The 12,684-nt window shown below is 38.3% G+C and overlaps 1 protein-coding gene across 5 annotated transcripts in view; it reads left to right on the top strand.

Moving 5' to 3' along the window:
* The window catches only part of SNCAIP (synuclein alpha interacting protein), an 88,140-nt gene that overhangs the window by 24,833 nt on the left and 50,623 nt on the right, over positions 1-12,684 (top strand). For all 5 annotated transcript variants that reach the window (XM_077171033.1, XM_077171037.1, XM_054652105.2 and 2 more), the window contains one exon: positions 10,989-11,091. In XM_077171033.1, the coding sequence (XP_077027148.1) occupies positions 11,035-11,091 (57 nt within the window). In that variant the 5' untranslated portion in view covers positions 10,989-11,034. The remainder of the gene's footprint in view (positions 1-10,988; positions 11,092-12,684) is intronic.

Below are 12,684 nucleotides of genomic sequence, written 5' to 3'. Positions count from 1 at the left end.
AAGAAATTACATTAACAGTTAAAGTTACTCTGTGGTCCCTGTGTGCAAATATAACAGCATGTCACAGTGAAGAGGAGAGCGTGCTGCTGCAGCACACTCAGCAGAAGCTGTACCTCTCTGTGTGGTACCTGAATAAAGCAATGCTTTTCCTACTGGCATCAGCTGACAACTGGAAAGTGGCAAAGCCAGACCCGATTCCACTTCCAGTCCAAAAGTTAAGACATTAGAAATTGAAGTAAATCCCACCACCTGCTTTTCTTACAGTTTGTCTGGGACTACATCCGAGGCAGCAGCTGTGTTGCATTCCAAACACAGAGTGTCCAGTGTGGCCACTGTCCCACTGGAGATCATTACCAACAGTGGTACTGTAGAAACAAGTTATGATAATGGAGTAGCATTTATTCTTGCTCTGTCTTCTACTGAGGTTTTTGCCCTGTCTTTCCCTGCTTTTACACATATATGTACATACATTATTTACAAAGGGTTTGATCTGGATTTGATCTGCATGTCAGTAAATCCTAAAGCATATAGAAGGAGTTAGCTGGTCTGAAATAACTGAAACAGTTGCCATGTAAGCAAGATTGCAATGAGATAAGCATATTAATTTTGCATGACTGTGGGATATTTCATATTAAGAACAAAGAACCATGTAGTACTTCAAAGGGAATAAAACCATAAATTAATCAACTTCAGCCAATTAAATATTCTTGAACAGATCAGTTGACCTCTTATTTGTTTTGATCCTGTCATCAAAGTTAAGCTGACAATGTATTAGCTTTTTTACAGTGCTTGAATCATATGCTGTGGTAGTTTGGAAATAAAAGCTATTAATTTTCAACTCCTAAGGTTTCTCTTTCAAGGCTAAGTGAAATAAACAACTTTATTTTTCTAAGCCTCACTCCAAAATGCTGAAGTGCATATTTCTGGCTGAATGCTTAGAGTCCCCATTTCTTTATGTTTGAATATTGAAGGAATATAAAACTATTGAGTGGGAAGAATGGTTTTTTAATAAGACACCTGAGGTGGTTTGCAGTGAACAGATGCCTTTCTAGATGGGTTACAGTAAAAACAACTCTTCGGTTTGTCAGATCACTCAGTAGCCTGAATATTAGTTTCTTCTTGCTATGTTGCTGCATTATTTTGGAAATGAAGGAGTAGAATCACTCTCTTTTAATACTAATGTAATGGTTGTTGATGAGACAACTAAATGGACCAGAATTAAAAAAGCCAGGAGATGCTTCCAGCAGACAGATAGACACTCCTTGTGCTAAGGTGGGTAGTGTCTTAGATATCAATGGCAAAGCTTGCTTGTATGTTACTGCAGCTCAGATGTCATCCTTAGGGTAATACTTGCAGGAAGTTATCTGAAGTATTATTCAGTGTGCTAAAAAACACCCAAAAGCATGAGGAACTCTATCTTAATAAGCATGCTTTATCTTCACTCTGTGTATGCTGACACACACCTTGCAGATGTCAGTCTTTGTAGAAGTTAAATATGTTTGATGTTAAAGTGCCTGGAGTTGTGATGAATTTTCCATTCATTTGGTGGAAGTAGAAGAGTAGGTGATCCATATATTATTACCTACTTCCATGACTTCTTCAAAATCATAGAATCATAGGGATTTTGAAAGGTCATCTAGTCTAAATCCCTTGCAATAAGCAGGGACATCTTCAACCAGATCTATATTTGCTACCAGATCTGTATTTTCAACCAGATCAGTAGTTGCTGAGAGCCCAGTCCAACCTGACCTTGAATGTTGGCAGGAGTAGTTGGCAGATGACAAGTTGTCAACTTGTTCCAGTGTTTCACCACCCACATTGCAAAAAAATTATTCCCTATTCTAGTTTAACCAACTGTTATGTTTTGTTCAATATCTATAGTCCCTACTAAAAATCTGTACCCATCTTTCTTGTAAGCCCCCTCTGAAGTATTGAAAAGCTGCAGTAAGGTCTCCTTGGACCTTCTCTTCTTCAGATTGAACACCCCTGACTCTCTCAGTCTTTCCTTGTAAGAAAGTTTTCCCCTCCCTCTAGTTCGCCCTCCTGTAGACCCTCTCCAATGGGTCCTTTCCTGTCCTGAGGATCCTAGAACTGGTCACACTATTTGAGCTGAAATCTCATGAGAGCAGAGTAGAGGGGCAGAATCTCCTCCCTTCACCTGGTGGTCACTCTGCTTTTGGTTTGGACATGTTTGGCTTTCTGGGCTGGCAGAAATTGTGCAAACTGTGCATCTCTCTTAAGGCTCCATGGGATTGAATAATAGAATCATAGAAGTGTAGAAAATCTCAAGTCAGTAGATAAGCATGAGAATCATCAAAATCCAGCTCCAGGCCTTCCACAGGACTGCTCCAAGAATTGCAGCCTGTAGCTGAGAGCACTGTCCTGTGACCATGTTCACAGGGGTCTTAGGATGAGGGAAGAGACGAGGATCTGACTCCATTTCAGAAGGCTTTATTTGTTATTTTATGATATATATTATATTAAAACTATACTAAAAGAAGAAAGGATTTCATCAGAAGGCTAGCTAAGAATAGAAAAAGAAAGAATGATAACGAAGGCTTGTGGCTCAGACTCTCTGTCTGAGCCATCTCACTGTGATTGGCCATTAATTAGAAACAACCACATGAGACCAATCACAGATCCACCTGTTGCATTCCACAGCAGCAGATAACCACTGTTTACATTTTGTTCCTGAGGCCTCTTAGGAACAAAATGTAAACAATTTTTCCTCCTTTTTCTCAGGAGGAAAAATCCTAAGGAAAGGATTTTTCATAAAAGATGTCTGTGACACTGTCCAAACAATTCTTGAGCTCTGTCAGGCTTGGTGCTGTGACCATTTCTCTGGGGAGCCTGTTTAGTGCCTAACCACCCTCTGGGTGAAAAACCTTTTCCTGATATTGAACGTAAACCTCCCCTGGAGGAGTTTCATGCCATTCTCTCGAGTCCTGTCACTGGTCACCTCAGAGTGATCAGTGCCTGCCCCTGCTTCCCCTCACAGGGAAACTGCAGAACTGGAATGAAGTCTTCCCTCAGTCTCCTCTTCTCCAGCCTGAACAAGACCAAGTGACCTCAGCTGCACCTCCTATGGCTTCCTCTCAAGGCCCTTGACCATCTTTATACCTCTGCTTTGAATGTTTTCTAATAGCTTTAGATCCTTCTTATATTGTGGTGCCCAAAAGTGCACACAGGCCTCAAGGTGAGGTTGCCCCAGTGCTGAGCAGGGTGGGACAGACCTGCCCTTTATATGCAACCAATATGGAAGAGCACGTGTTCTCAAGGTCTGGGTATATATGTCCAGGAGAAGTTCAGCTACATTTGGCCAGGAATAAATACATTTGTTCTTATCTCAAACCAGTCCTCTGTTGTAACAGTTCTATTCCTAATGAAGCCTCTGCTGGCTTCATTAGGAACAGAACTAGGCTTAGTGTTTGGGACTGTTCAGGGCTGTAGGTGGATAGTTTCTGTATGTCTGGAATACAGAATTTTTCTGAAGTAAAATTTTGCAAACGGCATCTTTTGGTATTGGGAAATTTGCTGACTTCTCTCTTCCTGTTCTATCTGTATAGCTTGTGTGCTGATAGTACTTGAATGGTGATTAAAAACAGTGCTTTTATTTTTACTTGCCTTAGAGGTATCATACTATTATGAATTTCTGTTGTGAACTTTTAAACTCAGAACTATTCCTGAATAAATGTGATAAGGGATTAGGTAATCTTAGTTGCAGAATACATTCCTTCACTGAAATAAATCACATAATTTTTCAGCTTCGCTGTTACTTCTTTTTTTTTCCAATAAATTGTTATTTAAAATTCATCTTAATTCTTTAATATCTCCTACCACTCCTATTGAGCCTTCTTAAATATATTTTTATGTTTAAGATCTGACTTGATAGGTAATTTCACTGACAAGTTGTAGAAAAAATGTTACCTTGTATAATCAGAAAAAATACTTTGGGAAATCTAGGGGGTAACAAAAATGGTTGCAAATGCAGTTCAGAGTACATTATATTATCACAAACCCTTATATGACTTTAAAATACCGACATAGTCTAACCATTTATCATGTTGCCATTTTATTTGAATGCATGAAGTTAAAGTAGTATGCTTGCAAAGGAAATCAATCTCCATTTGAGCTTTATTGTCACTCTTTATATTTCTAAAATCACTGCTCAAAAAATTATTGATTGTATCCATGTAATTTCCCCTTTAGAGATGATGGAGATAATAGAAATATGAGTTGGAAGCTGGGGTCTTCTAAGAGTGCATGTATGTATAGTGTTAAATTTAAACAATTACTCATACCTGAATGATCATGGTAGTTCCCTTCCAACTAAACTATTCTTTTCTATTCTGATGAAACTGTATGCTTTCTGTGTGTTTGATGTTTTCATGTGTTTGACGACTTTTGCATTTATCACCTGCAAAGGCACCATCTGTATTTAGTGAATAAAATATTGCATGTTGTCTACATAGCTTCAAATGTGCCCTCTTTCAGGGCCCACTCCAGTGTATTTGCATTATGTTTATATTTAGCTGGATTACTCTTGCACCACAAAGCTCTATTAATGGACAAGGACACCAGCTATAGGAAAAGCCAGACAAATGTAGAGTGACCATGCGATCCCTGTCTCAAAGAACATGTAATCTTTAATAGGAGACAACACACAGCCAGGTACCAGGGAGCATAAGAAATGATGGGATGGCTAGAGAGGTGGTAGTGTAGCCCAGAGCAGCTAAGCTTTCTTGCCTTCATTCAGCAGTCCAGTTCTCACATCCCCCAGCTGTGGCAGTGCTCATGGACTTACTGTACTGCTTTCTGCACATTGTGTATTAAATAGAGGTGGAAGGCCAAATTAATTTTTTGGTAGAACTTGCATGTTACAGTAGAATATGAGGATGGAGGAACTGAATTCAGTTTTAGGCATTTCCTAGCTGACGTCCCTTCCTCAACAGTAGATTTTAATTGTGTGCTGGGCTTTTCATTGTATGCTGAATAGATGTAACATAATGTAATGTTACACTGTTGTGTTTGTTTGAAAGTGAAAAAATTTGGAGTTATGATCTTGGTATTTCTTAATGGTAGGGAACAAAAGTCAGACACTTACCATAGTTCAAGCATTAGTTGAAACGCATACTGTGTGCTTAAATTAAAGATATAGTGTCTTTCATTTCAGCCCACAGATTTTGTTCATCTTGAGCTACTATAGCCCCTGATGCTTAGGAAATGACCATATGTTTATTTTGTTATCTTAGACCTATAATTGAAAAATGTAACCGTATCCCCTAATTAAAAAGCAACTGTCATGGCATTCTGGCATTTAAAGCCTAAATCTTTAATATTAACTGTGCTAAAGGAAACTTAAAAGTATTTTACATCTGATACACTTTGTATTTGCTTGAAAGTTTAAGTAAATCCCCAAATATTTTGTTAAAGTAGTTCTGACTTGTGGAAAATAAAATCCCATGTGGCATTTAGCAGGATTTCTTTGAGTTACAACTGAAATAAAGATTTAATTGACAGCAGATCTTTTATTGTTATGTGTTTTTGGTTTTTATGTATCCATAAATAATTAAAATTATGTATTTTCAATTACATGTTTTATTTTGGCTCAGTAAACGACATTTTCCCTGTGCTCCCTCTTGGATTTAGCCTTTCACATGCTGCACTGAGACTGTTTTTGTCTGAAAGGATCAGTTTGCTCTCAAAGCTACTGGATTCACTATAGGCTTGTGGCAAAGGCGTCTCTACAAATCAGTTGTGCTGTTTTGTTCCACAGTTTTGCATTGAGCAGTCAGAACAAGAGCCTGAACCTGATGTTTGCACATATCCTGCCTCCTAGGTCAGTCTCCTCATTCACTCAGTTAATTGCCTGACAGCAGATGCTCACCTGTAGGGCCTTGTTCTTGCCCACAAGCACTAGCAAGGGTTATGTGATGGGGCTGATCTGACTCTTAAAGCATTCCTGACATTCCTGCATTGAGCCTACTTCATCCTCAAAAGGCATACCAGGCCCTAGGGATTGCTGGTGGTGTGACTGTTTGAGACTATGTGGAGAGAAAAATCCAAGGCTTGATCTACCTTAGAAACTAAATCTGTGAACAACTGTAAACATTACATCTTGGCGATATGTACCATCAGCCCAGAGTGGGTTTTTAGTGTTTGTAGGAGTTGATGGATTCATTCGCTGCATCTAATACTTCATTGCTACTACTATTAGTAATATTAGTATTATTCTAGAATTGCCCCCTTTTGTCCCCTTTTTTCCTAATTCATCTGATTGTACTGAATGTTAGCAACAGGATTTGTGAGGTGTCTAGTTTTAGCTGGGAAGAAAAACAGCAGAGGAAATCTGTTTTATAAAAACAGTGTTTGAAAAGGAGAAGGATGAGTTTGGTTCCAAATACTAGTAATATCTGTTGCAATGCAACATATGCAATATGTTATTGTACTGATAATCCTAGTATTTCCCCATTTCTTTGTAGCAGTTTTTAGCTTGTTTTCTCCTGGTGAAGTGGATCACAAAGTTGTAACAAGATGCTTTTTTCCCCAAGTACATATGGGTGATGTTTATGTGGTTTTCTTCTTTTAACTGTGAATTCTGTGAGCCAATCGAATTACATTAACCTGTATAAAACATACATGTGTGTGCATATGACACTCTGCAAGTCAAATTGCCAGAAAGGAAATGCCCTTTTTGGGGTTAAAATTTTGTGGAATATTAAATTACTAGCTTCCAAAATACAGCTAGGAACATTTATAGGTTAAATGTCAGACATTTCTGCTGACAAGCTAGAGACAGTCATTTGTATTGCTTTGATGTTGGTACTGGAAGCACATTATTCTTCTCATGTCAGCCACTGCTAGCAGCTGTAATTTTGGTTGCAATTATTTCTACCTTGAATTTTACCAGTTGTGCTTATGATCCTCCTGTGAATCTTATTCAGATTCTTTCTGCTTCTTGTGTTGTGCTGGATTCAGCCATCACAAAGCTCTCAGAATAGTCACAGTTCTGAGTACCATCCTTACCATATGGTTTGGATTATGCACGGTGGTGTTTTACTGTGTTAAATTGTATCCAAAAAGTCACCTTTTGCATAAAACTCCCAAGTATAGTCATGAGAAATCTTATTTAGTCATAATAATTGAATTGACATGCTGTTCAATTTTACTTTGTTAAGAAAAAAATGAAAATCTTGTAGCAAAGTGAATTCATTAATCTCTTGCCCTTTCTTTTCATATAACTGAATACTATTTTCAGAAAGCATTCCATAGAGAAAATGTCTTTGTTTTGGTTATTAACTTCCTCTTCAGCCTTTGCGTGTTTCATAGTCTTTAAGTTTTGAAGACAGAAGATAACATTTTGGGGAAGTAATGATGTGGGATTGTGGACTGACTTCATGGGTTCTGTATATCACTAGGTGGAATGAAGTCCTTTTGTCAGCTGTGCATGGATACAGCGCATTTCTTTGCTTCAATGGTTTCTTCCAATTTGGAATGAAAAAATAAGTTTGAAAGGTTGGGACCTTTCTGCTCTAAATCTTGAGATATGTGGTAACCAGGAATAATTGTTATATTACTAAGGCTGTGGAGTTTTTTTTTACTGGAGTTTTTAATTAATCATTTTTAAAGTGACTACTTAATTTTACTTTTAAAAAACTATTTCAACATTTTATTTAAAAAAAATTGTAATTTAATTTTAACGTAATGACTTCAGTCTTAATAGAAAATAAAAACTCTGGATCACTTCTTGATTCTTCCTTACGTGACATGTTTAAAGTAGCTTTATTTATCTCTTCTGTTGACTTTTAAATATAGTGAGTGGGCAGATTTTAATCCATTTAATTCCAGTGAAAAACAGAAACTCATTGGAGCTTTGGTTTGATTTCAGCCTACTTTGATGTTATATGGCCCATATATTTTTTCAACCCTCAAACTTATGTTTTAATGCTCATTCCTTCTTCATACATTTATCAACTTATGTAGTAACACAGTCCTTTCACTTGTCTAGGACAGTACGTACAGAATCATGCAAATATTCTGAGTTGGAAGGGGACCAAAAAAGGATCATAGAACCCAGCTTTCTACACAGAAAGCCCCAAGAGTCACACCGTGTGTCTGAGCACATTGTCCAAATAAACCTTGAACTCTGTCAGGCTTGGTGCTGTGACCACTTCCCTGGGAAGCCTGTTCCAGTGCCCAGGGTAGCTGTAGTGTCCACCCCCTGGTAGCTGGCATATAGAGCTAAAATTTGTCAAATACATTTGGCATAGACAGTCAGCCTTTGTCTTGCTTCGAAAACTAATAATCATTTGGTTTGAGCTGGTGTCAGTAGTCACAGTGATAAAGACGCCGCTTCAGCATGGACTTTCTCTGGGATCACAGCCTCCTTTGGGCTTCCAACTGCTCTGACATGGGGACTTCCACAGGCTCCTCCGTGGGCTGCAGGCACACAGCTGCCCTGCCATGGCCTTCATCACAAGCTACAGGGGAATTCCAGCTCTGGCACCCGGACCACCTTGTCCCACTCCTTCACTGACCTTAGTGTCTGCAGGGCCGTTGCTCTCGTATTCTTACTCCCCTCTCCTGGCTGCTGTTGCACAGTGACTTTTTCCCTCTCCTAAAACTGTTATCCCAGAGGTGCCACCACAGAGGCTCAGGTCTGATCAGCACTGGAACTGTCTTGGAGTGCTCTGTCTGGAACTGGCTCCGTCAGACACAGCAGAAACTTCTAGCATCTCTCAGAAGCCAACCCTGTAACTCTCCCACTACCAAAACTTTGCTTTGCCAATCACTGCAATATATTACCAGTGCACAATTAAGCTGAAATGTCTATGAAATACATAAATCTTTAAAAAATATACCGACACTTTGTGTTTCGGTAAAGGAAAATCTGAAGTGCAGAAATTTGTAGACTTGAATGTGTCATGCCTTTTTACAATAGCTATTTCCTTTCATTGTCAGGCTTTTGCCTGATTTTAGTGGGTCCCTCTGAGCATAAACTTAGCATTTGCAAAATAAAAAGCTTCTGATCAGTTTCACAATAGAGATACTTGCGGTTTTACTTTCTGTAGCCTTTTCCCACTGCTTCACTCAAGTCTAACAGTCACAGTGAGAGAAAATTGTAGGTAGTTGAGGTTGTTCTTACATGCTGCTCTTCTCCACAGTGTCACCACACAGTTGCTTGGAGAGTAGAAGTGAGAAAAACCTTGAGTTGAGATCAAGACAGTTTAGTAGGGAAGGGCAAAAGGTGTGCATGCAAGCAGAGCAACAAAAGGAATTCATTCACCATTTTATGTGGGCAGGCCAGCCATCTCCAGGAGAGCAGGGCCCTATCATGCATATTGCTGACCTGGAAGACACAAAATCACTCCAAACACCCTCCTTTTTCTTTCCTCCAGCTTTCTATGCAGATCATGATGTCATCTGCTGTGGAATATCTCATTGAGTTAGTTGGGATCATCTGTCCTGGCTGTCCCAACTCCTTTAGCATCCGCAGCCTGCTCACAGGTGGGGAGGGATAAGGAGCAGAAGTGTCTTTAGCTCTATGTAAGCCCTGCTCAGCAGTAATGAAAGCATCCCGGAATTATCAACTCTGTTTCCAGCACAAGTCCCATTCCCAGCCCCATACTATCTGCTGTGAAGAAAATTAACTCCACCCCAGCCAAAACTGGAACGTACACTTAATGAGAAAATGATGCTGATAGAGCTTCAGTGAGAAACAAAAATTTGCTTTTCTGTCTGTTTTAGGGTATTACTGGAGTTTTGCCTACTGGTTCTCTTTCTAATAGCTTCTCAAGAACAGGTGTGTTAAGGTCAGCTTTGTGCTTGGATAGTGTGTTATTAGGGAGATAAATTACTGAGGTTTTGTCTGACACTTACAGTAAAGCTTTTTTTTTCAGACCCCATATCCTAGGACATTTTTAAATGCATGTGGAAGTTTCACACAGTGATTTTATTTAGGCCTACAGAGCTGATTTCATTATTCATAAACATATTTCTTGGTAGTTGTCATAGGAATAAATTGGGTTTGTGTCTTTTTTTTTTTTCCTTAGGATGTTTCCTTTGCTATGTACAAGTACTGGAGGATTTAATTTTCTCCTATAATAATACTTAATCCTTATGTGGTGACTCACACTATTGAAAAATGCATTGTGCTTTTGTTTTTCTGCTTCCTTTAAAATACCTTCCTTTTCTACTTTTCTGTGGCACTTGTCTGTAGTGATAATACACACCTTCATTGTAGTTAGGATTGACAATGAGGGGTTTATTGTCTTTGGTCTTCTGACTGTTGACGCTCCAATTTATTCAGATCTAATACTGACTTTTCCAGACAAATTTCTTGCTTTGCAAGAGAATTTGCTCTTCTTTTCCTCTTGCTGTAAGAAAATGGTTAATGCCTCTGATAATTAGTGCACATGATATAATTCTGGTATTGAATTTGTTGATGTGCACTCAGAGCCTGAGGGGTGGTAAACCATTAATCTGTAAAGCACTGGCTGCATTGTGTGTTAGTCTGCTTGTAAGCAGAGATAAGGTGTGATAGGACTTTGCTGTCTGTGCACAGCAGGAATCTCAGTTTTTTTCTGCCATCTTGGGAAGAGGAAAACTACAGTAACAGGAGTTGCTGTGAGTAAATCTTATTCTCATGAGAAGGCACATCATTAACACAGCTATGGTTGTTGCAAGGTCATGAGGGTGTTCAACAGCTTAGGTCTTTATACCTGTATTGAACTTCTAGAGGGACTGAGTGATGCTAAACCAAGTATTTTTTACTTCTACTTCAAGTAGCACTTAACTGTTCTCCCAGAAAATTGGAATGTCTGCTTTACAATATGCAGAGTAGAGGTGGCAAATTGTATTTATATTCTAAGATTAAGTTAGTACTTTACTATTCAAGTTAAATGTTTCAGTATTGTAGCAACTATATGAAAACTCTTCTGTGTGATTTTGGCTCTCTAAAGACAACACATTTCTCTTTTCTTAATTAGGTCTTTACTAATGTGCTGACTCACCCAAAATGTCCATAAGAGAATAATGGAAGCTCCTGAATACCTTGATTTGGATGAAATAGATTTTAGCGATGATATATCGGTAAGTACACATCTTATTTTATTTGTTCAAGTTGAGACAACCTTCGATATCTCAGTCCTGATATAAAAGGCAATACTCTTGTCAAAAGCCACACTTCTTTTTATTTCATTTAAGGGAATGTTTAGATAGGTTGAATCTAGAATAAAAATCAGATGTTTTGTAAAGGAAGTCTCTCTAAAAAGCTTGGAATGAAAACTTGATTCCTCTCCTTCAGGCAGTAAAAATTACTAGTAGACAAAATTAATAAATTAGTTTCATTTCTGGGTTGCTTCTCTCCTGTTTTGTCCTGAATGAGCTATATATGCTGTAGTGCTAGCCTTAGACACCAACATTTTAAGTTTACTTTTTTTAATTAAATGTATTTCAGTTGTAGAAAACCTGTTTCTCTCACCTTTCCCTTTTTCATGAGGAGCCATTTCCCAGGACAGCTTGATTTTTATCCTTGATTTTATCCTTAGGTGTGATGTGGTAGTGTACAGTAAGAGATAGAAAGACTTCTAGGGATTCATAGGCAGCAGTGATCCTTAGTGTCACAAATAAATCAGCCTAATTACAAGCAAAAATACTTTCTCATTTTTAGTGTTTTTATAGGAGGCACTGGTACTGTGTATTTCTCTATTACTCATAACACTACTCCTACTGCCAGTGTTTCTGCTTTTTGTGCAATGGAGTTGGTTCATATGTTCAATGTTTGATAAAAAATAGACTTGAATACATAAATTAAATCTCCTGTAAGAGAATTTATTAATTCAATTTTCAGATTAAAGTATGCCACCATCTCCTCCCATGTTTCATAGTTTTATAGTTTTTTTTCCACAAAGGTCCTGGTTTTCCCGTTAGCATTTGGGACTCCTGATTCATTTTAAACCATTCCAGATGCTTTATTCACTGACAAATTCCTTTTGAAGAGAATTTTTTTTTCTACCTATTGTACTGTTGAATTTTTATTAAAGAAGAATATGGCAAATGCCCAAAATATTACAAGACAATAAGCCAATCTTGAGTGAATACCTTATTATGGGCAACTTTCTTTATATTACTGTTATATGCCAGATTATGTCCTGGTATCTGTTTCTATACTCAGTTTAGTAAAACTGTAAAACATAATAGATGTAACCTTTCCATGTCCCTCCCATTGTGGCTGTTGCTGCATACTGGTGGGTTAGGTTACTCACTGCTGAACAGCTCAGGCTGCCTGCTTTCATAGGCTGTTCTTTCAGGGGATGCTGAACATTAAATAAAAAATCATCACAAGTGATTGAGGTAGCAGGTTTACTCCCTGCTTTAACAACTAAGAGGACAAAGGATTTGTTGCCAGAACCCAGATCAACAAGACAATTCATGGTTACTCTAGTGCTCTGCTCATATCTCATCATACACAGTTTAGAAATACCTGACCTTCACCTTTTATCATTAGCCTGCTCTGGTAAGAGCAGCTGCACAGCATCTGTATTAGCAAATTATATTATTCATGTTAGCCCTCTGGTTCTAATCCAGTGCAGAAAAGTGACTAATAATAATGGCAGCAAGAAGGCTGTTAAAATGATGCACTTACAAATGTACCTCATTTAGAAAGCCACTGTTTGTAGTCCA

Source organism: Agelaius phoeniceus, chromosome Z (genome assembly GCF_051311805.1).
Source record: "Agelaius phoeniceus isolate bAgePho1 chromosome Z, bAgePho1.hap1, whole genome shotgun sequence".
NCBI lineage: Eukaryota > Metazoa > Chordata > Aves > Passeriformes > Icteridae > Agelaius > Agelaius phoeniceus.
Note: the sequence above shows the minus strand (reverse complement) of the source record. Positions and strands in the feature narration are given on the sequence as shown.